General features: G+C 46.7%; 8 protein-coding genes across 8 annotated transcripts; 3 read left to right on the top strand and 5 right to left on the bottom strand.

Moving 5' to 3' along the window:
* Window positions 1–572: 572 nt before the first annotated feature.
* Window positions 573–2298, bottom strand: veA (sexual development activator VeA; the record flags this gene model as incomplete). The annotated part of the gene is made up of 2 exons (XM_056726373.1): window positions 573–2092; window positions 2151–2298. The coding sequence occupies 2 exons, from the start codon at window positions 2296–2298 to the stop codon at window positions 573–575; spliced, it is 1668 nt and encodes a 555-aa protein (XP_056577224.1).
* A 5307-nt stretch (window positions 2299–7605) lies between these two features.
* Window positions 7606–9249, top strand: N7517_008642 (putative DNA repair protein (Rad57); the record flags this gene model as incomplete). Its single annotated transcript, XM_056726372.1, has 3 exons — window positions 7606–8000; window positions 8074–8597; window positions 8648–9249. 3 exons carry the CDS (start codon window positions 7606–7608, stop codon window positions 9247–9249), a joined length of 1521 nt encoding a protein of 506 aa, XP_056577223.1.
* Window positions 9250–10332: 1083 nt separating this feature from the next.
* Window positions 10333–11805, bottom strand: N7517_008641 (oleate delta-12 desaturase odeA; the record flags this gene model as incomplete). Its single annotated transcript, XM_056726371.1, has 2 exons — window positions 10333–10748; window positions 10812–11805. The coding sequence occupies 2 exons, from the start codon at window positions 11803–11805 to the stop codon at window positions 10333–10335; spliced, it is 1410 nt and encodes a 469-aa protein (XP_056577222.1).
* A 2171-nt stretch (window positions 11806–13976) lies between these two features.
* On the bottom strand, window positions 13977–14853 carry N7517_008640 (aminoglycoside phosphotransferase family protein; the record flags this gene model as incomplete). Its single annotated transcript, XM_056726370.1, has 2 exons — window positions 13977–14411; window positions 14461–14853. 2 exons carry the CDS (start codon window positions 14851–14853, stop codon window positions 13977–13979), a joined length of 828 nt encoding a protein of 275 aa, XP_056577221.1.
* A 758-nt stretch (window positions 14854–15611) lies between these two features.
* N7517_008639 (putative ubiquitin-conjugating enzyme) lies at window positions 15612–16760 on the top strand (the record flags this gene model as incomplete). The annotated part of the gene is made up of 4 exons (XM_056726369.1): window positions 15612–15673; window positions 15722–15816; window positions 15872–16629; window positions 16680–16760. 4 exons carry the CDS (start codon window positions 15612–15614, stop codon window positions 16758–16760), a joined length of 996 nt encoding a protein of 331 aa, XP_056577220.1.
* Window positions 16761–17313: 553 nt separating this feature from the next.
* On the top strand, window positions 17314–19154 carry N7517_008638 (uncharacterized protein; the record flags this gene model as incomplete). Its single annotated transcript, XM_056726368.1, has 3 exons — window positions 17314–17628; window positions 17682–18109; window positions 18170–19154. 3 exons carry the CDS (start codon window positions 17314–17316, stop codon window positions 19152–19154), a joined length of 1728 nt encoding a protein of 575 aa, XP_056577219.1.
* A 302-nt stretch (window positions 19155–19456) lies between these two features.
* N7517_008637 (GMC family oxidoreductase) lies at window positions 19457–21493 on the bottom strand (the record flags this gene model as incomplete). Its single annotated transcript, XM_056726367.1, has 6 exons — window positions 19457–19689; window positions 19754–20357; window positions 20419–20955; window positions 21018–21234; window positions 21284–21403; window positions 21453–21493. 6 exons carry the CDS (start codon window positions 21491–21493, stop codon window positions 19457–19459), a joined length of 1752 nt encoding a protein of 583 aa, XP_056577218.1.
* A 624-nt stretch (window positions 21494–22117) lies between these two features.
* On the bottom strand, window positions 22118–23560 carry N7517_008636 (putative CUE domain protein; the record flags this gene model as incomplete). Its single annotated transcript, XM_056726366.1, has 1 exon — window positions 22118–23560. The coding sequence occupies one exon, from the start codon at window positions 23558–23560 to the stop codon at window positions 22118–22120; it is 1443 nt and encodes a 480-aa protein (XP_056577217.1).
* Between the last annotated feature and the right edge of the window lie 2924 nt (window positions 23561–26484).

Raw genomic sequence — 26484 nt, 5'->3', positions numbered from 1 at the left:
AGATTAAGCACCAGGGGTTCTGGGTGTGAAGCAAGGAACCCAGTATCGCAAGGTTACTGAGGTCAGCCCTTGTCTATCTGGAAAGTGTATGCTCTAAGAGCAATGTTGGACATCCTAGCTAGAGTTGAAATAGGGATGACATTCCCTATTCCAATCCATGTGATGAAGGGAAGGCGCCTTGCTCTTGATGATGGACTGAGAGGCCATTCGAGAATGATGCAAGTACCAGAAATGTAGGTGACAAACATAAATGATCATTGAGGCTGCGAAGTAAGAATAGCCAACAGCTAAACTCCTATGTAACTCCGAACCTTGACCAAAGAAATTCCTCGCCAAATACTGGAACATGAAATAAACCAATTCCCGATATACGTTCAAATACGTGGAGAAATCTCGGACTCCGGTAGCCTCAACGAGGAATCGAAGGAAAAGTCATGTACAAAAAAGCCCAATCAGGTACCATCACAAGAATCCAGTCCATTGACCGTTTTGAGACCCAGTCATCGAGGCAAGCCCTAGGCCAGCATATCGTGTTTTCTGCCACGAGACATTTGAGGCCATTTCAGATATAATCAAGTCGGAGGAGCTTTCATGACCATTTTGCCGTTGGCTCGCTTGTAGGCCATCTGAATGCCCATTTCAGCCATCAGTGCAGAGCGACTTTCTCCTGAGAAATCGCGATAGGCGCTCGGATAAGGCTCGGTATCAGGCCGCATGCCGTTCTGCATTGACCGGTCATCCACGCCGAAAGTATCTTCATGACTCCTTTTCCCGTATGCTGGCCCAGTCTGATATACCATACGCTTTCCTCTGACGGTGTCATATCCGCCGCTGCCACCGCCGGGTGAAGTGGTTTCCACAGAAGGAACAATCTGGTTACCATATTCATTTGGCAGGGGTTTTAGAGGCGGGATGGACTGAGCTGCAATCGGTGTTTGAGAACGTGGCACCGAAGCATTGGGCATGGATGGGTATACGCCTGGCTCCATGCGAGGATCCATGTATGAGTTTGGTTTCGGTGGCTCCATGCGATAGGTATTCATAGAAGGCTTGGGATAACCGCCTCGTTCGGCAGGTACTTGAGATGCCGTGGGGTACGCAATTGGCGTCCCTTCGTATTCGGAGGCGTTGGATGAGTGTCGTATTTGGGCATATGTGTGTTGTGGGGAGTAACCTTGCGGTGCGACCGGTGGAGGTGTAGGAGGCATGTGAGGAGCTGGATAATGCGAAGGCGTGGAACCAAATGAAAGGTGTGATTGGTATGAGGGTGTCTGGGAGTGTGACATGGGTGCAGGTGGCATGGGTCTTTGGTAGGGTTGTGGGCACTGGAAGCCATAGTCGGGTGCAGATGGTCGTCGATCCTGAGCAACAAACCCGTAGGGCGATTCTACATTGCTGCCATTGCTGTTTGATCTAGGACGATCCATCGAAGCTGCGTATCTGTCAGGTGTCGTGAAACGATCTGACGATCTTGCATATGCAGCTGCACGTTCCTCATCGTATTCCTCTTCTCGCTTGTCGCCCCGGCGTCTCATGCGAACGTCACGACGAATGCGAACACGGCAACCCTGCTCGGCAATGATACGGCTCAGAGAGGTGCTAGTCGCCAGGCCAGGGAACTTCTTGGCACTATAAACGGTAAAAGGGACTGACTTGACCTCGAGACGGAAATGAAGGAATGCTTGCGGCGTGCCGGGCTTTGGGGAATGGGTTATTTGGTTGGGAAGAGGCAAAGTGGAATCCTTGTCGGCATCTTTGGCGTCCTTGATCTCTTCGTACAGGTGGAAGTTCAAGCGGTACCGACCCTCGTGGCGCACTGACAGATCTGGGAAGATGAAATAACCTGCTTGTGAGGGACGGTCGAGATATGCCACACCGGCGACTGGTACACCAGTTAATACCGGGCACGACTGCGGTCCACCCACGCGCCCGTGTGCGATAGGGCGTGCGGTATCAAGGGTTGCATAGAGGAAGAAATTGGCATTGTAGGCGAAGGTGATGTCGGTCTTTTGCGCATCATTACCCGGGTCGGACTCGAAGATGCGCAACTCGACCACAGGTGGTGGGTCAACAGGGCGACGGTCGGCAGAAGCTATTTACGATGGTCAGTCAATGTGCAGCCCTGATTAGGCACAACAGTAAATACTCACACTTGGCTCCTGCGCCGCAAGCTCGTGCCCGCTCTGGTTGTTGCATCACGCTCAATTTGTATGTGAGCTGTTTGCCTTCACGGGTGATCCGGCTAACTGAGTGTTCGGTCTCATTATGAGGCGGCATGATGGGTGGTCTGCTCGCCATTTTGGCGGATTGATACTCTTTTTCCCAGATATTCTGCCGGTCGCAATATCAGAAAAGTTCGCGTGGTTTGAAGGTTTGTCGTATGTCGATTCTGCCACGGAGCGCAACATATAATCCGAAATCAACCCTTAGACAAGTGCCGATTTATGATAGAATATGGCCTTGTTGTCCCCAGTTTCCCTCGCATAAGCTGTTGGAAAGACTTCCAATGTCAAATATGTCCCAACACAGAACAAGAATCGATCCTCGATGAATTCAGGAAAATGAACTTTCAAGAATCAAGTGGGAAGAAGAGAAGAGAGGGGGGGGAAGTGACACTAGCGACTCGCAGACTTGGTACGCCTTCCGATGGTTACGATGTACGGTATGAAAGTACATACCAGCGCGGTCCCCGTAGGTTCCCGCAGGTCCCCGTATGGGTTGCCTTTTCCATGTTTTTCTATTTGTATATAATTCAAAGAAATTTCCGCATAGATTATAGTATATTTATCCTATGTCATATTATATATGTAGTAAGGCCAAATGGTACTCCGTATACCATCTGGCTTTGAATAATACCTGGGTATAATGGAAATATAATATCAGAAATATGAAATATTATGTATCAATTCTACGAATTTTATGTAGATTTGCTTTTTTTTCGTAAGCCATCGTATTTATTTTTCCACCTCCACGTTACCCGGCGTCTATCTTGGGTTCCAAGGTTCCGGCATCCCAGTCCAACGGACCGGAGTCGCTTTATTCCCCCTGGTCTCCATAATATTCTATGCTTATATTGAACTACTTTGATAGATGAATATGTCGTTTTCAAGGTTCCAATATCAATTTACATATATATTAGCTGAAGAAAGTCTAATAAACTTCAATACCATGTATTCTCATTACAGAACTAGTCCCCCTGAGAACATTCAAGGAAAAATAACTCGGAACTTTGAAATCTCCCGATCCAGACATTGCCCATGTAAGATCAGGAAAATCTAATTGTGAATCGTCAGGAAACATGATTCGCTTCGACAATCAAGCCGGACTCGCTTGGCTGACTGCTTTGAACCAATCAGCGATGTCTTTAATGAGCGTCCAGAACCGACTAGACGGTTTCTGGCAGGAGATGCAGCTGCCAGTTGTTAATCCAATGTGCAGTTCTATAATAATTTTGATCAGCAAATCCTCTTTTTCGCTGAATTTCGGAATTATGAAGGTGGATCAAATATGCATACTTTTTTCTTCTCTTCCTTTTTGTTTGATACAACTCCATATGGAGAACGGAATGTGGAGAATGGTGTTAAGAATGTCAGTATGATATATGAAACACAACGTCCCACCTAGGCAAGTATTGGAAGTCAGTGTGTAGTTATTCCTATATTATTCCCGTCAATATCTGACTCCCCTGTCGATATGAATCTGATATCCTATACAACATACGGAGTACAGAGTACCAAGGACCGAATATCAACCTCTTGATATGTTGTATGCCTCAATTAGATCTTCATATCATTATTCCTCTCTACCTAGATCCCATGTTACACCCCCCACACGGTCCGCACCGATCAAGCTATTCCGTACCGCTCCATTAATTGTGGACCTTTATTATAAACACTCAGTGTTAAGCGGACCTAATCAAACCAAATTTGTGAAAAACCACTCCGTACTGTGTACCATATTTTAGGGCCTGGGGACTAACACGGAGTCCGTACACAATCTAGCAAGGAATTCCAAAACGGGCCGCATCTAACGGCTTTTTTTATGTACACTGGTAGACTTGAGTCCAATCCTTTTTGTCATTATTATAATTTGTAGTATAATACGTGTTATATTCGGAAACAAATTCTTTCGACAGAGTAATTATACGGAGTAAAAAGTACTCAATTGCGGATCTCCTTTAGCATTTAGTACCGGGGAAGTCGGACCATGAGAAACTACTGCGTCAGCTCTAAATAGTCGATTGGTCTGACTCGAAAATCCCTTCGGTCCACTTTCCCATGACTACGGAGTATGTTCTACTCCGTATGCACGCAAAGTTTATATTGGGCATGATATTCAAGTAATAATGCAAGTTTGTATACTTTAGCCCTAGCATATTTCAACTCGGTACTGCAGAATTCCTTGTGGCGACGAAGATTGTCTGCATAATGATGCGCTCCTGGATTTACTTTTCATTTCTAAAGTTTCATTTTTTTCCCTAGCCGTACCTACTGTGTACACACTCGGTCCAAGCTTTGTCAAAGATTCATACTCCCCACTAAGCCATGTGTTGCAGGGGTTGTGGATCCTCACGGCTCGATGCGAATATTCACTTACGGTGTGTAATAATCTACTCCCTGCATCTAGGGTAATTTTGGAGAAAAAAAGTGACTTTGTAAGTGCTCTGTACCCTGTGCTCCGTAAGCGATTTTATACACAAACCGCCGATCCCTGAATCATTTCAGCCGTGAGTGGCAATCCCCCAGCCCCCGAAGATCACAGGTATTGTAACGACGATTCAGCGCATTGATATTCTAGAAGGATTTACTATTTTACAGAAATTTCGCTAGCGCTCAGCGGGCTCTTGGCCGTTATTCCATATTTATTGTATTCCATGTTTTTGGAGAATGCTGTTATAAATGACTCGGGGTTTGTCCCTCCCAATCGGAGTACAACATCCGGAGATAGAATATACGCACATATACGCGCAAGTTGCATGTCTTCATATATTGTAGGGATATTATCTGTACTTGGTAGGAGTCTTTCTCGATCACATGGACATGTGCAAACATGTGTACCTCACACACACCGCACGTATGTCGTAGAATAGTAGACATACATCTACGCAAATATTCCCCTAAATTCTAACTGAACCATGCTACTCTGTACTCTGTACTCCGTATATGAAGTTATAATATCCGCCTCGGCTCCGAACACCCCCTGTCGAAGCAGTTAATAATGCTACCGCTCTGGTCCCGTGTTTGCGTTTGGGCTGTTTTCTTGATCGGGATGGGCGGCAGGAATATTTTATCATGTGAGTGGCTGTTAAACGGATCGAAGGGTGTCAAAGGGGAGAATACAATTCTCCTCTCTGCAACTACAGACTTCCATGTAAGTTTGACACGGTCGCACCAGGATAAATCGATGCTTCCCCCTCCGCAATCATATGATATTTCATGACTTTTGATAGGGGAGGTGTAGGGCTAGTTCATATGAAGTATTATTGGTATCATTATTTCACGACACGGTTATCTGCCGTGTGTTTGCTTTTAAAAATCAGCCACACTTGATAGCACGCAGATCGTCTCATACAATAATACATATCTCATGCTATACACGAGGATCCACAACCAAATCCCGATGGTACGTTTGTCCAGATCCCTGGGACGACTCAAAATCTACTTCGTGCATCTACAACATAACGCATCTGGGCTGAAATATATCACTTTATCGCTTTTCTGTTAAAATTGGACCTGAAAATATACTAGTTTAATTATTCTATTGCCACGTGGAATACAGGTAGATCCTCAGAGACTAAGATTCATGAAACAACTTGATCATCTCCTACTAACGGCATTAGGACGAGTCATAGTGACCTCAGATCTCGCGCAATACACATTGTAAATCGTCAGTCGACGCATGATCTGTCGACTTTAGTCGATAGCGTGTACAATAACAGCCCCCAAAAAACGCGAACTCATAGAGTGAATAACATCAACAAACCAAAACTTGCAATAATTCTTTTTGAGTTCTCAAATCCTCATTTGGCACGGATGTATTGACTCTGGCGGATCTTGAACCCCAAAAAGTCTCATTTTATCCACCTGCCAAATACAGAACGCCAGAGGTACTGGCTTTGTACCAAGTACAAGCTGCTATGTACATAAATTGTACCATCGGGTTTCCCAATATTACATTTTATACCTGTACCAGTTGTGTTCTGATCCAACATATTTATAACACTTCAGCTGTCATGGAGGGCATGCTTATGAATCATGGATTTTATGTATAGTTGACCAACCAACCATAGAGGCTATATATCCATATAGCACAGTTTTATCTATAAGACCTCTCTATGCGTTTACAGTGTACTTCGTACTGTCTACGGAGTCCCCAATAGTACTTGGGGGCCATCGAGCTTCTTTGACCTTCCTAACTAGGAAACCCGATATTTGTACGGAGTAGTTTGAGATTAGCACCAAGACACAAAAGATTAAGACAGAAACCAACCAGGGTTGTTGCTGTTGCTGAGCGATACACACCGGGTCTACCCATACATCGGGATATTGATCCATTGGGGTGATATTATGCCATCTCTGCTAAGCGTCGCATCAATCAGCACACTCCTACAGCCCAAGAATTGCTTCGTGAAACTGGTATTTGATGGATTCCAAGCCTGGAGGTCTTGTTGAGATTACTCAAGTACAACATATCGCTTTGCATGTCTAAAAATAATATTATTAAATATGTACCCTTCCTTGCTGTTGAGAACCCATGCAGTCTCCATTTGCCTTCCCCTGCAATTTTGCCTTAAGGACCAGAATGTCTCTCTGGTACAACACTAGTTATAGAGTCATGCTTGCCTGCTCCCTAAGAGAGTCCCTTGTTTCTCTACTCTCTCTTTGCCTCTTGACTTGCTATGTTATATTGTTCTGGTTTTCCTGGTGAAGCTTGTTTCCTCCCCCTCTTATCCAAATCTAGCAAGATCAGTAGGGAAAGGATAGAATACTCTGTAGGCTAGTCCAATTGCCATATTAAAAGATCCCAAAATAACCAAGCTATGTGTAAAAAATGCTCTTAAGATCCTTAGTTCCTATACATGTACACTTCTCAGTTGACTACTCCATAAGCTCCACTCTTTTACTTTCCAAATGTCAATAAATGCCCAGAAACATTTTACTCAGAGTAAACTGTGAGCCAGATAATAACCCTAAACAATTCTTCACATGCCTAAGTTGACTGGCCTCACAGTCTACTATATACAAGTAGGCGGTACAATTCTGCCGAAAAGTGAGGTTATAATGAAAGTCCACATGGCTACTGTGCCGGCATATGGTCTACAGAAAACATATAGAGAAGATTAGCATGGCCCCTGCCTAAGGATGACACGCTCAATCAAAGAGAAGCTCCCTACCTTTTTTTTCCTTATAGGAGGATGTGAGGCTTTTTACAGTGTTTAATTGGCCCTACACTTTTGGAAAGTCACGTGAGAATATCCACCAGGATCCATGTCGTGGGTTAGAAATCGACCAATTAAAGAATACTATCTCCCCCCGCTGTGATTGGCTCAGGCTTGAACAATCGTAGAGTCGCAACATCAACGCCTATATTGACAGCGCTTTTCCTATGGATCTTCTATTAGTCCTACCTGGCTTTGTAACGAAACCCTTTGCACATATCCTTCCTCCTCTCGAACGAGCTAAAATCACCACTGTCGACCTGATCACCCTCGACTCTCTCGAGATCGCGAAACGTGCCCGCGTACCTCCCGCAGACATTCGCCGCCTCTCCTCCCGCATCATTGAGGCATTGCACACAGATGTTGGCTTTGAGAAGTCGCAGACAGACACAGGGACCAGCGATGGACCCAGCTCCAGTATAAACCCTGATGTAGCGAGCAGGACAATCTCGACAAAGCGCACGTCACAATGGAGCACTATAAGCACCCTTGACCCTGGCATGGATGCACTCCTAGAGGGTGGAATTCCGACCGGTTATGTCACAGAAGTTACAGGCGAGAGGTATGTTGCAAGTGTTCATCCAGGTCTTATGAGCCGGACAGGCAGGTCATCTGACATGTGGATCAATGTCCAGTGGAAGCGGCAAGACCCAGTTCCTTCTAAGCCTCTGTCTAGCCGTCCAGCTACCCAAACCACAGGGGTTACGACGACGTGCCATATACATATCGACAGAACACCCACTATCTACGCCACGACTCTCACAGCTCCTAGAATGTCATCCTATCCTCTCAACACTCCCCGCGGAGCAGGCGCCCTCGCTGCAGGATATCCTATCCATCAACGCCATGGACTTGGAGACACAAGACCACATCTTGAATTTCCATCTTCCTGTCGCCATCGAACGTTATAACATCGGCCTGGTCATCATCGATTCAATAACATCCAATTACCGCGCTGAACACGCATCAAACAGCATCCAAGCCCTCACCAAACGATCATCCCAGCTCGCAAAACTAGGCCATCTACTACGCAACCTCGCTGTAAAGGAAGACATTGCCATCGTGCTCGCGAACCAAGTCTCCGACCGTTTCGAGCCTATAAAAAGCACCGAGCCAACTCCACGGCCAGGGTTATCCATCGCAAACCAAACAACAGATCGTGGATCCGGCCCTGTCTCCCCCTCCCAAAATCTCGAACTGAACAGTTAGCTACTAGAAATAGCCAGCAGCCACCACCCTCTTCCTCCGCTATCTCCTCGTCACCATACCACGCCCCACACGATAAAAACTTCGACGGCTCGTACCTAATTGCCCCTCGAGTACGCAATAGCATGCTGAACGTGGCTCACCAGGAGCGCTTCTACTCTGGCTGGGGGGATGGTGCGTACCCAGAGAGCGGATCTCTGAAGAATCCAGCCCTGGGATTCGTCTGGTCAACGCAGATCGCCTGTCGAATCGCATTGAAAAAGGAAGATTCCCACGCTGTAGCTGTTTCCGTGGACGATCATGCGTATGCGTCCACACAGGAAGCATCGCAGTTCCAAAACGGAGGAAATACAAACACCTATCGAGATCCGGACTCAATAGCAATGCCTGCCCCCTCTCTCAAGAACAGAGTCTCTGACTCGCAGAACCACCAGCACATTCCGAGTTCTGAATCCACCACACGGAGGACCATGAAACTGGTGTTCTCGCCGTGGACGGCAGGTCCCAAGGATACACCGAGAAACGGCCAACCAAGTAGAAGAAGTGGTGAGGTAGAGTTTGAAATCTGGAAAGGTGGCCTGAGAAGTACGAGTCATGGTGATTGATTCGTCTAATGTCATATAACCGATTTCATTCTTGCCTACCAAAGCTACAGTACATCTTTGAAAGTCTGGAATGTGGTCTACTCCAAATAGTGTGACATACTATGTGACATGTTCATCTCAGACTAGAACAGCAATAGAACTATGATACATGATATACCCAACGGCGATCTGTTCTCTATAAGTATTATTGTATAATATCACCATTCGAAAAAATATACAGAAAAATCCAAACAAAAGCACAAGTAATCTAAATAATAGACACCTGTGTGAAATACTGGTCTTGTGTATATTAGAAGTTTACGTCCGAAGTTGTGTGATCTACGACGCCTTGCATGTAACTATCTTGTCTTGAAGATTGGAGGGGTTCAACAAGGCACTAATTAATAAATTCGTGTGCCTCGGGACTGCTGCTGAGGAACAGTGTGTATCGATCCATGTGGGGCTATAGACTTGAATTTGGTGGCCTTAGCTGATGCTGCTACATATATAAAACTAGACATGTCTTCAGTATCTTGTCTATTAAGTTTTTCTTAACTTGACTCGAAGATTCTTATAAAGGACAGAACTAGAATCTGAAGATCACACTGCTTATTGATCATTTGCTCTACGGAGCAGTTTTATATGCATTCAAGCAGGTAAGAAACAGAGACGAACAGAACACGCTTCAAATTAACCATAATCATATATACGGACAGCGATGACAAAACACATTTCTCTAAAATAACAATCATCTCTCTCCCCATTTTTCATCAGGTTCTTTTCTTTATTCCCCCCACCTCCTGCCGACATGATCTCAACCCCTCACTGAAGAAACAAGATGGATCTAAGGATTCAAAGATAAACGGTCATAAGAAAATAGCTTGAGCGTCAAAAGACGAGATCAACAAAAGCATCAAATTTCATCTATGACCGTCACCCAATCTCCTCAAGAAAATCATGTTGACATTGTGTATACATCCATGGATATGCACGCAAAGTAAACAAGATAAGACATCAAAGCTCAAATCGAATCAGAACAATGCGAGAGGAAAAAAAGAAAACATAATCAGAACCGAAACCAAAATCAGCACCAAGGCCCACCATCTATTGAGCCTTGGCCGCCATCTTGGTAGGAGGAATACCGATGCCGTTGGTGTTACGGAAGAACAGAACACCCTGGCTCTCGCCAGTGGCACCCTCAGTGGGCTCAACCCAGTGGCAGACACGGGCAGAGGTCCACATGGCCTTGAAGAAACCAGTCCAGCCGGTGTGAGCCTCAGTGCGGTAGTGGTCGCCCATGACGCTCTTGATGGCATCGCTGGCCTCGTCGGCGTTATAGAAGGGGATGTTGCTGACGTAGTGGTGCAGCACGTGGGTCTCAATGATACCGTGGAAGATGTGACGACCGACGAAGCCGAAGTCACGGTCGATGGTGGCGGCAGCGCCACGGGCGAAGTTCCACACTTCGGGCTGGTAGTGAGGGAGGGTGGGGTCGGTGTGCTGGAGGAAGGTAATGGCAACTGCGAGGGATGTTAGCAAAAGTGATGCGGAAGAATTGAAGTTTTTTTCGTCTAAAAACTTACCGAGCCAGTGGTTCACCCACAGATACGGGAGACCGTACCAGACCAACAGGTTCAACCAGCCGAAGTTGGCACCGATGTAGTAGAGGGCAGTTCCGGTGAGGAGGAGACCGAGGTCACTCAGGGCAATGAGCTTAGCGTCCTTGGCCTCATACAGAGGGCTGGAGGGGTTGAAGTGGTTAACACCGCCACCCCAGCCGTTGTGCTTGCCCTTACCGCGGCCCTCGGGCTGCTTGGAGTGGTTGTTGTGACCGGTGACGTTGTTGAGCAGGTACAGAGGCCAGCCAAAGAGCTGCTGGGCCACAAGGTGGCCGGCGGTCAGGATGGGAGTCTCCTCGCACAGTTCGCCGAGTTCGTGCAGGGCCTTGCCGACGCGGGTGGCGTACTGCTCACGGGTCTTAGGAACGAAGACCATGTCGCGGGCCAAGTTTCCGGTGGCCTTGTGGTGCTTGCCGTGGGAGATCTTCCAGGAGAAGTAAGGGACGAGCAGAAGGGAGTGGCAGATCCAGCCAACAGTGTCGTTCAGGACCTTAGAGGGGGAGAAAGCCTGGTGACCGCACTCGTGGGCCAGAACCCACACACCGGTGCCGACGAGACCCTGCACGATGGTGTACAAGGTCCAGAGGGCCACACGGGCCGGCAACAAGGGGACGGTCTCGGGGGTGACATAGTTGTGGAAGAGGTAGAAAACGGATGCCAGGATGGCCAGGTCCCGGAAGACATAGTACAAACTGGTGGCGGCAGAGCGGCGGAAGCAGTGAGCGGGAATGGCATCGCGGATCTGCTTGATCGTATAATCTGGGATCTTGAACTCGTTGCCATAGGTATCGAGCATCTTGCTGGCCTCCTGCTCCGAGCCCATTGAGGACAGGGAGGTAGAGGAGGGGGACTGGCGAGGGCTGTCAAAGGGCGAGGGCGAGACAGAGCTAACCGTTGAGGACTCGGTAGCGGGATTGCGATTGAGCGCAACGCGCTTGGGGATTGCGGTAGACGACATGTTGGGTGTTGAGGTTGACAAACTCCGAAGTCACGGTGGATATACCAAACTATCCCTTTCTATAGAACTGAAACGAAGGACACAAGAAACACAAGAACCTGTGATCAGGTTAGTTAAGATTCTCCGAGCTGTCAGGGTCTACTCACAATATTTTGAGTTTGTTTTTTTGGGGGATGTTGCACAAGGAAGGTTGAAGCCCTGAAGATGCCCCGTTCTAAAGAAGAGCCAACAAGAAAGCAGGCAATAAAAAGAAAAGAAAGAGAAAAAGTAACAGCTCTCAAAAAGAAACAAAAAACTGAAGGGAAAATTGAAACAACAAAAAACACCCGATTCAACCATGGGACCCTGGGGTGGTAATTTTCATACCGCCACTGTCCCTATAGTCCAATCCAACCGTATGGCCCGTATGGCGTTTTGCAAATTTACAGATCCACCCCCTTCGCCCTCAAATTCTCGCATGAACTATCCAGAATAGTCAGCACAGGGCTGATCTTTCCTCTACCCATAGCCATACCCCATCTCATATGCCCCATCTCATTTTTTACTTCTATGTGTGTATGTTGTATACGCTCTACCCGAGTTCTTCACAGCCACCGCCTTCCTATCGGCTAATTCCGTTCGCCCCAACAATTTTACAAGCATTTTGTTACGAGTGGTCTGACTATCTATGTGATGTGATCTAGACCTGATCTGGTGTGTGCTATGATTGCAATTTCACTTTCACATGCTGAGAATACGGTGAAGGCGTCCCAGCATGTGGGTACATAGATCGAAGCGATCAACTTACCTCGGCGGGTCATTTTCGTACTGTATATGGAGTACGGAGTAGACTACCGTGGATTGGTCTGGAATTCTCTCACCAAATCCGATGTGCAAGATCGAGTGGCGAATTGATTTTGCTTTCGTGTTTACGCAACGGCAAATACATACTTCTTCTGTAGGTCAGCATGCAAGCCAGGGCTGGAGATGACTCGGCAGTGGTATGCGCAAGGGGCATGTGATTCCACTTTTTTTCAGCTTGACTTTTCGGACGTAATTCGGTGTTGGTGCCATACACTCAAATGCTCAAAATTATTTGTCTACCATAGCATACATATTCATACTTGACTTGACGTGGAAATTGACTTGGTGATATAAACACAATGAATTAGTTCATAACATAGGTAACTTAAAATTCAAATAAAACATAAAATACTGCAAAGTATAAAAAATACTATAAAAATGTCACTACCCGCTTGTTGGGACCCATGGGGTTTTGTTGGGGGCCCCACTCCCCCTTTTTGAAAAAAACACAACGTTAATTTTTACTTTCCAATGTTTAATTTTTAGTTTCCCCTGGGGCCTATCACACCTTGCCACCTTAGATAAGATCTCCATCTGGACCTCGGGACCTTCTACTCCGGAGTATATTCCCTGAACTGGATTATTAGAAGACTATGTGACTTGATTATTAAGGCATATGCATAAAATGACATGTGCTAGAAGCGATGAATATCGAATATTAAGAGATGAAGTTAATCCATATTAGTGAACCCTAGTCTATATCGGACCAAGGGCCAGCGGGAGCCCCAGCCGAAGCCACTTGAATATACTCCCGAGGTCTATACTCCGTACTAGTTAACTAACGTATTTCACAAGCGAGTGGTCCACCTCACCCAAAACGCGTCTTTAGCGCTTAATCAATTCAACCATCTACCATGCTACCAATTCACTCTCAAAGCTCTCAAAATTCAGTCCCGAATAGCGCGTATCGATGCCTATCGTGAGCGGGTTTCGCAGGATTTACAACCATCTATACGGGCCAGGCGAGCATGTGGAATATGTAGGCAGCTAGGGCATAGGAGAGAGACGTGTCCAGATAGACAAATTATTTTCATTAAATCAATTCAATGGCTTTATCGTTGAGATAAATCCAATTGGATTTAATGCATAGTGTTTTATTTGTTAAATCTGTATCCAGAAAGTTGTTATTTGATTGAATATTCCTCACTACTAATAAATGGTAAGGGCTGTGAAGAGGTGGTGACCTTATAGGTACTGAACAGGGTTGCTTAAATCTCATTTGGTTCAAAAGGCCATCTAGATCTTTCACACTTTCACTATTTCATCTGCATTCTTAACATCCCACCCAGATCTGCTCTAATCCTCAAAAAACAAGCCTGCTGCCTGTCTTATTCATAGAGATCCTTCCAAAAAGACGTATCGTGCGGCCTCAGCTTACGATGGACTTCTCCAGCCGTCTTCCACCCAAAAAAGCCGGCCATTTCCCAATCAATGAGTCCTACAATCTTATCATCATCAACTATACAGTTAGATGCAGTTAGGTCGTTGTGCATGAAGCTCGTATCTAGATCGGTGTTGGTGACCGAGAAGAGTATATCGCATTCAAGGGGTTGGATGCGGCCATTTGTACGAATATTGGGATCAGGCACCACGTAAGAGCGAACCTGGCATCCATCGGTAGGCTTTACGGAGTGCAGCTGTCGAAGTATATTGCGTGCTTGCTGTTTGAAGGACCCCATTTGAGCTCGCGAAAGATAAGGCCAAGCGACAGCCAACGCAACACCCCGAAGTCTTTCCTGGACTAATACCTGATGGCCATTGATCTAAGGGGATGTGAGCAAAATTGGCGTAACCAAGTGGTGAGAACAGTACCTTCCCTGTAAAGTATATCTCGGGCACTCTGACGTCTTTTAAGACCGTCTTTGCAATAGTAATTGCCTGGATTTCATTGGCATCAGCATAGGAGTAGTCGATATCCGTATACTTTGTGCCCTGTTGCGTATGCATGTGGCTCGACTTGACGATGATGCTACCAAGGGCGAACACGTCGCGACCACCGTCCTCCGCCGGATAGATCATAACAGATTGGTTGCAGAGTGTAAGAACTGAAGCCCAATAATGCAACGATTCGGGGGAATGAGAATTAACATCCTGGCGGTCAATGCGGAAGTCATTTGACTTAGGATGGTACCGACCATAAAGCGGCAGGTCCGCATATAGATCAGAAGGTGGAATTTTGTCTGGGTCCGTTATATATGGGTTCATCGTGGAAGCAGAATATATGGCCAACTGTGAATGTGAAATGTAAGTAAGATATTAATACATCCTTTTAGCTAGACTTCCGCACCGGCCCACAAAGCCCAAAGCCCAACCCAACCCAACCCGTAAATGGGCTGGGCTTTGGGCTTTGTGGGCCGGTGCGGAAGTCTACCCGCAGCCATATTTTTGTCGAGTTCCCATGACTGTGGAAAATGTGATTCTCTGGGTCTATAGTGAAATGAAGGAAAGGTCAGCATAATTCATAAATAGGAAGGGATTTTCCCTTCAAATACAGGTTAACTCGCTTTGGGTAAAGGTTCATAATTTCTTATATAGCTTGTTAGCCCTGGGAAGTCTTTGTCTTTCCCGAATGAAGTCCTCCTATCTACAATATGTAGGCTCTAGGAGAATGCCCATCCAATTCCTACTATAGACGGCGCCTTTCCTTGGCCATCTTGTCGCGCTTAGCACAGATCTTTTCTCTCTATAGTCAGTGCAATGCCTTCATTGTAGAGGTAGGAGATGTCAGATGGTCTGCGGGCAGCCCTGGGGGGCTGTATATGTTCACGTAAGCTTGGGTTAAGCCCCAAAGAAACACATAGCACATCCTTGAATTTGATGAAACCCATCAACCTCTTTACTGAAGTATAAAATTGGAGCTATGTCGTTCAATGATTGAAGTCCGATATCGATCGGCGATAAGCAATCGATAAGCTGTCGTCAACCCCCGGATCTTCCCAACTTCCTCCTCTGCTAAAATAGACATGTCGACCTCCAAGTTACCCTGCATACCTTCACTTCGAAAGCAGCAGCTCCACCTGGAATTGTGAGCTCCTTTACTCCACACAGACTAATCCGTGTACTGACTCCACAGCGCGAGCTTGAGACGCGCAGCACCACCAGGGGTTTATGTGAGCCTCGCACCCGGAGACCCGACATTCTGGAATGGAGTGATTTTTGTTCGCTCAGGTGAATTCAAATATCCCATATACTGCGCCACGCGTTGACTAACTTCCGCTTGCAGGCCCCTATGCTTCGGCCGTTCTCCGATTCCAACTCCGCTTCCCAGACACCTATCCCGACCTTCCTCCTCTCGTCACCTTCGCGACCGACTTGTTCCACCCATTGATTGTGCCTCTCACTACATATACCTTTAGCACTGGCTCGGCAAGTGACAATCCCGTCAGCGCAACGGATGATGAACGATTACCGCCCGGCGGATTCAGTCTGCGCCATGGTTTCCCTCATTGGTTTGGTAGGGCAATGCGGAGCGGACTAGCATCAGGGAACACATCACGGAATGTAAGCGGTACTAGTGCAAGTGCTGCATCGACAGGACACTCAAGCTCCGCCGATCCCATTACAGATGGCGATGAATCGAACGCGTCAAACCCTCCAGTGACATCAGCGGCCAGTGAGGATGGCGGTGTAGAAGCTCCACGTATAGCACAGGCACCTGATATGGGTCAGTTTGCGGAACGAAGGAATGTCGTCCCAGTGTCGGAGATATTAGATTACATCCGGTCGACGTTTGATGACGAATTGGTTCTGGATTCGCTACCGGTTGAGGTCGCAGGGAACCCTGGAGCATGGCATGCGTGGCAGGCACATCGCCGAGGCGGCCCTCGAGGACAACTCAAACGAGGAAGCCCACAGGCTCGGCTTCCGGGGGATTGGCACTGGGATGGAATTTGGGCTAGACGGGTAAAAGATGAGATTGAAAACTCTCACTCTGAGCCGATGCTGTTTGGAGGTGCTGCTCGTGGGGGTACGGATGAAATGGTATATGACCTCTGATGCCCACTCCTGACTTATACTAACCACTTTTTTAGATCCGATTTTCGCGACTGGATGATACAACCATGAACTCAGTCAGGGAGAAGATGGCTGCGATGGCCGGGAACGGGATATAAGTGCTATCCGATGGATTATGATACCCAAATGCTACTTTACCTTTTTTGGAAATGTTTATCAACTTCAACCTCGGAGAATTCCATGAATTCTCTGTCCGCAAGCCATGGAAGTGACATCGTTGTTGCCAGCGTAGTCGTCGGACTGAGGAGTGGCAGGAGCATATGGCTTCATTGTTCTTTACTTCCCCATTTCTCCTCCTCGCATCAATATATTCGAGCAAAATGACCTATAGGCTATCGTATGATATCAAAAGCTCAGCTTTAATTATTGCATTAGTCCTTGTTCCTATCGTTGTTCTCATCTTTGTTGTTGTCATCGCTCTTGCGTGTTCTAATTACTGGAGCAATCATTCCCTCAAAGAATCGTGCCTGTCGTGCCTGTCGTGCTTCAGTCTTTGGAAGCAGCAGCGACGCAAGAAGATCCCATCGGACTCAGAGGCCTGTCCCGTCAGGCCTCACTCGAATTTAATTTGTGCCACAGAGGCTTCAGATATTCGGATTGAGTTTGAGCCCCCTGTCAGGAACAGAGAGCATATTTAGATATCGCGACACCATGGAGGACACACCAACTACGCCGATCACTGTGCTCAAACGCCGCACCCCGTGCATCACATCCATACATAGAACCAACTCAACATCTAGCTCCCTTTCGAGCCTGTCATACCCACAGATCCCTTCCCGCCGTTCGTCCCTTTCTGCCAGCGTGGAATGCGATTCAAGCGAGCTTGCAACATCGACCAGGACTCCATCTCTCAGTGATAGTCTTTACAATATCGATGTGGTGAAAACCCGACAGGATCATGGTACAAGTTCCCGAGGTATCCGCAAGACTGCTCTTGATGCGAGTGAAGACCCATTTATCGACCAGGTAATGCCTACACTGGTACCAATGGTTTTGATCCTACTGACTGTTTGTTGCAGACCTCGCGCCGCCGTGTTGATCCTCGAAGAGGACTCATGACACAGAGTGGATATCAATTGGCGCCGCAACTGCTTGTTCGCTGGAGCTCTGGGTCTTATGGCTCTATAGAGCCATGCCTCTCGTCGACGTCAGCCTCGGATTCCGGCGCAATGGAACCGCCAGCAGATATTTCAAAACACAAACCCAGAGTCGATAGTGTCCGGTGTTTATCAAACATGCTGCGCCCAGGGTCATCCGGATTACTTTGTCCATTGGAGCTTCCTATCGCGTTTGCCAGCATGAGATCCTACACAGGCTGGCCATGCATGAGCACAGACTCGATGTCTGTATGGGCGGCAGTGAATGTATCTGCTGATGTTGAGCCCATTTCCCTGCCTGAGACCTCGAGCCTTGCACCCCTCGACATTGTTATACTTTTTGATAGCTTGTGAGTTGACTCCATTGGCTTATTCGTCAAAGAAAACACGTTTCACTGACCATCGAAAAGGCAGCAAGCTTCTGTCAGCCTTTTGACGCCAATGGTCCTAGCATCTTCTATGCTTGCTTCAAATTTGGCCATCAATAGTGACAGAATAGCCGTAGCATGTGTTGACGGAAGTTCTAGAAACGGGTTCGAGCTATTGCTTCCGTTGGGGTTCCACTCATTCGAGACGTTGAGAGCTGCTCTGAATGCCTTCTCTCTCCGCCAGTTGAAGAAGAAAACGAGAAAGTTCCCTGACGCAGGTAACTCTATTCGGCAGGCATCTCGACTTTTTTACCCCTCTCCCAGAGCAGCGTTTTGTCATGTGGTTTTCATTTCCGCATGCCCCCCAGAGAATCTGTCTATATCTGGCGTAGACACGTCTATTGGTATCCATACAATCTCTCCTCAGCTTCGCTTTCCTCTTCAAACAGCAAACCATCCACTTGGCTGGCACATCTTCTACGATGCCGATGCCGATGATCCACGATCCTGCGAAGTTCATTTCATGCGAAAGGTCTCCAAAGTCGTTCGGCAGCTTCGTACTGGTCTCAGCCCTGGGGCCCTGTCGGACTTGAAACTGCTTGTTGAGCAAGGCCACGGATGCCAGTTCGAGTCGGTAATGGAAGACTGTCATCTGGCGCGGCTACGACCAGGGGAGACCTGGATCTTCAAAGTGAAAATGGGTGTGCCGATCTGGTTTTACCAGGAAACCCAATTGACTGAACATCCCGTGCTCGAAGACTTGATCAGGCAGATCAACAGTGTCCTAAAAGCATATTCTTCTGAGCCGGCTGCGCAGCATGTTCTAAGCGCTCGCCTCGAGCATCAGCACTCTCTGCTACCGAAACCGCATACTATTTGTTTGGAAACCCATTGCACCATCTCGCGCACCCCAGGTGTGCCGCCCCGTCCTTCTGGCAATTATCGCAAGGTTTCGGCGCTAATGTCGTATGAACTGGATGATGATGCTCTCAGTATCAGCTTGGGATCTGCAAGCGAACTCAGTTGAGATCAACTGTTTGAATTTGCTCTTTTGGAATAATCACACTATTCTTATGGACCTATGCTTCATTTGCTCCTGACAGAGTTGGGTTATGCCTTATATTTGTACCTGTATAGGAATGCTTTCTTACTCTTTAAGTATAACTTTCAATTGGAATCAACTCGCTATTCGATTCATGAGGTGAACCTCTTCCTTGTGTTCGAATCCAGTGCTGGAGCTGGGTAATATCGTAGACACGAAGCAGATACCCAACCACAAAACCCTCACAGCCCTCCCTATATGCTGGAAAAACTCGACAGCATAAAGTATCAGATGCGAGGATAGACATTACCCGCCATCCGCCATGTCTCTTTGATTAAATCCGCACATTTCTCTCCGATGCCATAAGCCGGCATCTGAGTATGTCCTCCATGCAACGTCGGCATGACACTGCAATCAGCAACTCGAAGCCCCGAAACACCCCTGACTTGCAATTTTTCATTGAGAACAGCCATGGGATTATCCTTCTTCCCCATGGCACAAGTGCCCGCCGCATGGTAGCCTATTAACAAAACGTCAGTAAACACAACAAGGCCAAACGCAATTCCAATACTCCACTAACTCACAAGTAGTCGCATGCTGTTTCACATATGGAACCCACTCCTCCCTCGATTTATAAGTATGATGATTCAAATTTGGCGGCCAAGACCCTTTAACAATATCCTTAGTCCCAGCACCCTGCATAACAACCTCATTCCCAAATCGACAAGCCTCACTAAGAACCAACAGATCAAGCGGATCAGCCAGATAATTACAATCGACAACCGGGTTCACTGACGGATCCGCCGATTCGAGCACCACCGAGCCACGAGACTTCGGCGCAAACAGCTCTGCAATCATGGAAAACGCGTGCTGGTTGTTAATCGGGAATTGGTCATATTGCTTCGGGCCGCCGTAGCACTCTGTACTGAAGAACTCGATATTTGGCTGTTGTGGTGTGAGGCCCATGGGGTCACGGCCTGGTTTGCGGCTGGCGTTTTTCCAAAGAGGCTCGTCTTTTAGTCGGTCGTCGAGACGCGCGAAGGCGAAGCTGCCGAAGGGGAAACTGGACAGGAAACCGGTCTTTTGCTCTTTCCATTGGGCGTAGGTTCGGTCGAAGTTGTCGTTGTGGTAGACGTGGTGGTCGTTTGTTAGGCCTTGTTTTTCGGTTTCGTAGAACATAAATACAATCTAGAAGATAGGTGTTAGGATGGTTCGTGTTGGTATTAATGGTTGTGTAGAGATTACTGACAAGGTGGTCCATGAGGTTCTTGCCCACGCCTGGTAGATTGATCAAAGAAGGAATATTGTGCTGTTCTAGCTCTGCCTTTGGGCCGATGCCAGATCGAAGGAGGATTGCCGGACTGCAGTAGGCGCCTGCAGAGATGATGATCTCCTTTCGGGCGTAGTAGATGCTGGACTTGCCATCTGAAGTTTGAGTGATTACGCCGGAAGCGCGAGTCTCGTTTGCCTGCTTGCCGAAAATAATCTTGTCGACGGTAGTATCGGTCTTGATGGTGATGTTCCCACAGTGGTTCTTGTTGGTGACGAAATCAGCGCCTGTTGTCCGCGTGCCCTGGTACACAGTTCGGGGCACATGGCCACATCCTTGCGCAACATCGCCAGTGCTGAACATGTCGTGGTGCAAGGGCATGCCTTGCGAGGTATAAGAGTCGAGCAGGAGCTGGGAGATGGGCGCCAGATCATGTGGCTCTGTGTGAAGGGGCCCGGAGTATCCGTGACTCTCTTTGTCGGCCTGAAACCATGCCTTCGGGTGGAAGGTCTCTGACTGCTCATGTTGTTAGTACTTAGGCATTGACATCAGCACCGGCGTGGAACCATGTCGCCTACCTTTCTCATAGACTTGAAGAACTCTTCTCCGCTCCACCCATCTAATCCCCAGTCATCATAATCCTGCTTATTGCCACGGATGCAAAGCGTGCCATTGCACCCGCTGGATCCACCGAGGAATCGGCCACGACTCAGTTTCACTTGGCGGTTGTCAACTCCCGCCATTGGAGGAGTGACAAAGTTCCAGTCAGTCTCAGCATCGAAGTTGTTTGACCATCTGATCTGTCAGTAACAATGGATGCACCAACTAGGCTTCTGTAGCTCACCCGCCGGTCATATGAACATTCTCCAGGTCCTTATTATGCTGTCCAGCCTCTAGCAGCAAGACTCTAACCTCTGGGTTTTCAGCTAGACGACCAGCAACCACACAGCCAGAGGTTCCTCCTCTACCTCACGGTTAGCAAGATTCTAAGCTTCTGTTGATGAGTATCTTACCCGCAGACAATATAGTCATAGGTATCCTCAACAGAAGTCATGGTGTAGATTCCAGAGATCACGATTGCATAAAGATGGCAAATGAAAGATCAACAGCGAAAGGCGCAAACTTCGAGCTTGCCAGCTTTTTACACCGTACTTTTGAAATAGCGGAGTGTAGCGGAGATGATTCCGCATATCTTCATGTTTTAGGGGTAGCTTAGGGCAATCTTACCTGTTTCTGTACATAATAGTTGGAGATAGGTCCATTCACATACATTAGAGGCACGGTCCGGTGAGGAGCTAGTAGCATCTGGCATGTAATAATTGGTTCAAATGGATGTTAAGACAGCCGAGGAACCACCTAAAGTGTGGAGTTTGCGGAATACGAACCCACTTTCCGCCTGAGGCCATACTATTGCAGTACATAGCGACCATTGAAGACTTGGATCTTAATCATTATTGGCTTTTAGGATTCACTGCTTGTATCTTCGAAGTAACTTCTATACTTCAACTGATCAACCTGATAGGAGTTTCTATAAATTTATAGTGCATAGTCTCTAAACCTTATTTGGCACATGCGTCTATTTTCGTTCAACTTCGTGTACTTCTTTTGTATATCCGAGGTCAAAACGGGATAATTCCGCATCTCTATATATGTACCTATCACACATGAGTTTCATAATCTATTGAGATGCCGAGAAACTTGTTAAAATAGGGGCCTCGTCCAGGATAACTTTCTTTCCCCATATCGGATCCCCATCATCATCAAACTCGGCCCACTGGAAGAAAGAACACCCCTCCTTTCCTGGTGTATATGCAGCATAGCACATCCACATGTATCTCCCTCGCGTCTCATGTTTGCGCTGTGCACACCGGAGAATCGTGTGTTCGCCACACTTGCAACGTGGCGTGTAGCGTGGATGTAAAGTATCACGATACCAACGATATGTGATGTTAATACGCCTGTTCCCAGAGATCGGATGTGGAGAAATGGTTTGAGCTGGGGCGATAGAGTGTTTCCACTCCTCTTGCATCTCTGCGTGCATAATAAGGAGAGAATTGTGTGGAAGATGTATTGAGATTTGGCCTTGGGCGTCAGCGCGTGCAGCCGATGTAGTCTGATTTCGTGCAGAATTTGAAACAGGGCCAGTCTGACCGGCGTTTTGTTCTTCTTCAGCAGTCTCGTCGTCATCTCGAGGTACTATCCGACGGACTCGGAATTCGCGTGCCACGCCCAAGCTCAGGCTTCCTATCACCGGGTGAGGGCCGAGATAAGTGAGTTTGTCGGAGTGATATCCTACGCTTTCACTCGGCCCGTCGTAGCAGTTGACAAATGCTGCGTTCGGCCGCCACTCTTTTGGGGACTGGTACTGTAACTTCTTTCCGTCGGGATAGACATCTCGAATTCGTTTGTTGATCTCAACGTTGACGATTTTCTGTACTTGGCGCGAGACTAATCGTAGTTGTGGTGTTGCCTGGCGGACATTTGACCGATATGTGCCACCGTAAGTGTATTCTGATGTCTGTTGCCGGTGTTCTTCAGGTGTAGACACATACACGGCAGTTGTGTGGGGACTCTGGACAGTCCGGTTGAAGAGTTGAAAGTCGTACCGAGAAAAGTGTTTTGATTCATCAAGTAATTCAAGCAGAAGTTTATCTGCTTCTTGAGCTGGTAGGAAGTTGTGGATGATAGTACAAGGTGTGTGGGTGGCAATGTCCTCAGGCGAGTAAAGGTGTAGAGTTTTGCCCTTCTTTGGAGGCGGAAGGTTTCTCTTTCTCGCACCTTCATGCATGGGCTTTATGCTTCCATCTTCAGCTGTTGTTAAAATATGTGATGAGAGAGATGTCTGCACGCCGAATGATGAGGTAACAGCAGCTCGTTTTTTGCTCACGGGTGTGCCTGCTGTGAAGTCTTTTGTAGAGAGGAGGTTGGCAACATTCTCCACAGACCCTTCACAGGATACGAGTATATCCAATAGCTCATCCTGTTTGATGGCCGGGAAGAGAGATAGCAGTATTGCTAGCTTGGTATCAGTGGTGTCTTCGCTGGGATCTGATGACTCGTGCTTGGGTTCCTCGTTCGGATTCGAGAGCCGTGGACGTTTCCTTGATATGAAGGCATCCATGTTTCAAATCCCATTCTTTTGAGGCTCCGAAAAGTGAATGAGATGGATGGATGCCTAAGCTGATCGATAAGCCTCATGTATCACGATAAAATAAATGCTTATCGGCACATGATTGCTGTCGAAGTGACCAATCGGATCACGATGTCATAGATGCAGGGCCACCCGGAATGAGACTATTACATCTTCACCTCCAAGGCTGTCTTCTCAATGACTAGGGATATTCTATATAGCACTCAGGCTTCAATTATCATTTTGAATAAGATGCGACTGGCTACTTGACTAAGAAATGAAACCCTTATGTTTCAACCCAGTACTAATACTGGGCTATGTCTATCTATAAATATTATTTTAGAAAAAATGGTTACATAGTGATTTCGACTAATATTCCACTAATATTTAATAAAAACTAGTAAATATATTAGATAGAGGTGTTTAAGTTCGGAAATTGGCCTCCATACTCCGTAGACAAATTGGACATCGGCTCTAAAAACCCTAAAATTAGGCGTTGGATAACTATCTTTTCGGTACTCAAACTCCTCCCTTGGCTCATTATCATCCTAGTTGTCATTCTCAGAGCAAATTTACCCGACCAACACCCCCATATATCGTACGTATATCAATCATATTCAAAGATGCAGCGTTGGAAACTGAATGGTCTCGCGAAGGCTACAGCCGTCTTGACGATAATGAGAAATTTCCTGTATCAAAAGGCGGGAAGACTGCATGCAGACTGAATTGGAGCCTACCTTTTTCTCATCACAAAGGGAAAATGAGGAAGCAAAAAGTGAAGAAAAGAAACAGCAGAGTCCTGATACCTTTGCTTTCATCTCTCATTTCCCGAACCAGAAGAAAGCTTCCCATAATTCTTTCTCTGGAAGACAGCGTTCTAAGCAATATGTATCAGCATCTCTCCCTGGTCGATGGAGCCTATCTATCCCTTAGCTGCAAAAGATTTTACGACCTGTTTAGTGCGGATCTAAAACAAAAAGACTTCGATTTCCCACGACTTTTATAAATTCGAATTTAATCCCTATTCTATGTGTGAATAGTAGAAGGGTGCCACGAAACCAACTTCTTCTTCGACTCGAAAATTATCACTGGGTATATTGCGGGAAATGCTTAAAGCTCCATCCACGAAAGGAATTTAGTGAAGCTTCACTACATTATCCAGCTCTCGGGAAGTCTTGTACAAAAAACGCCGGTATAGTTGACATATGCCCATGCGCTGCCTGGACTATTCGCGAACGAGGGCGCATTGTGAAGCTTTAAATCACCTGCTACTACTATGCTATCCCAAGCTCAAATCGGCCCTTTTAAATTCGACCGTACAGGGGGCCCCCATTCAAGTCACAGTTGTTCATTACTTACTACACCTGACAACAACGCCCGAGTCGCGATGCGTGTGTTTATTGACAAATCTGACCACCTGGTTGTACATGCTCGGTATAGGATACGTCTATCTATCTCCCACGCTTATTACGAAGCTGAGCCTATCTTCCAATGTCCTCATGTGGATCTTAGTTCTGTTCTTTCAAATTTTTGAGCAGTCCCTTTCGAAATTGTCCACATTGTCCACTATATTAGACATTGATTTACAGAAACCCTGTATTATCCGAAAATGCGAGGAATGTTGTATTCGACGTGACACGGAATTTAGGCAGCTGTCAATGGCCTGCAGATTTCCGTTGGCTCTCAAACTGTCGGCTTACTGGAGATAAATTTCTGGAGAATCTCTTATACTGGTAAGTGCATATATAGAAAGCGAACCACCTGAATGAAAAAATACTAATAATATGATTCCAGGTCTTCCTCGCGGCGAATGCTACAAGAGACGCGGGAGAATTATTCTGGATGGGACCGGACATACCAGCTTGATCGTTGGCTTCAACAAGAAGAATATGCCGGCATACCACATCGCTAGCAACGTCTGCTTCAGGAAGCTTACCAAACACTTCAAACGGATAATTCCACCTCGCTTATAACGATGGCATGCCAAGCGGCAACATCTTGTAAGCCGGTGGCTGAATGCTAGTATACATGAGAGCAGAACGAGAAAGAAATCGAGAATGAGAAATTGCGCCGTTTCTTAGACGGCTTTATTTTTATTTTTAATAGCCATAGTCAATTTGATTCGGCGCCTTTCTGCTCGCCATTTTTTCTCCATCAACATCATAATCTAAGTAAGAACCCCCACTTATTGATTTTGCCACAAGCGTTTAGATCCAACATCCACCTGTTGATTTTCCAGTATGATCTATACATGATTTTCCAGCATCATAACATTATCCATGGAACATAGACATCAACCGTAGAAGACGAAACTATAAAGTCATACGTTAATGATAGAAGATATATTCAAAACACGGAGTTCTTATAACTTACCATTCCCCTTATTCACCAATAAAGAGCTTCTCGCTATACTCAAGAAATATAGGCATTATCGGAATTCTTGAATTTTCCATCAACGTCCAGCGGACCGGTGGTACGAATACACATTCATTTTATGTATGATCCTTGAATGCAGGTCCAACGAAGAGATTGCTGATGAAGCCATGAGAAGAGAGAGCAATAAAACTGTATTAGAACTACTCACCTGAGAGAAAAGAAGCAGAAGAAGAGGGAGAGGAGACCATGTAACTGGCAGTGTCAAAATGGTAGACATGGCGCCTCTAGGCCTCATACAAGAATCATGGTTTTTGTAGTGGTCTAGTGGTAAAATATGCTGTATTTATTCTCACAGGCAGTCCTGGCAAACATGGCCAGGTGACCTGATCCCAATTGTATCCAGGGTCTTTCCAATTCCCGGATTCACGCCAGCATGCCAAAATCGCTCTGGCTAGGTAGTAAACTTGTAAGCATAGCAAGGAGGCTTGAAGAAGTAGCAGGGTAAAGCGGGTGCTGGAACGTCAAAGGAGAGGCACGAA

This window comes from Penicillium concentricum (assembly GCF_028827145.1).
Source record: "Penicillium concentricum strain IBT 3081 chromosome Unknown utg000003l_segment0_segment0, whole genome shotgun sequence".
NCBI lineage: Eukaryota > Fungi > Ascomycota > Eurotiomycetes > Eurotiales > Aspergillaceae > Penicillium > Penicillium concentricum.
The sequence above is the reverse complement of the archived record's forward strand: the minus strand, read 5'-3'. Positions and strand labels throughout refer to the sequence as shown.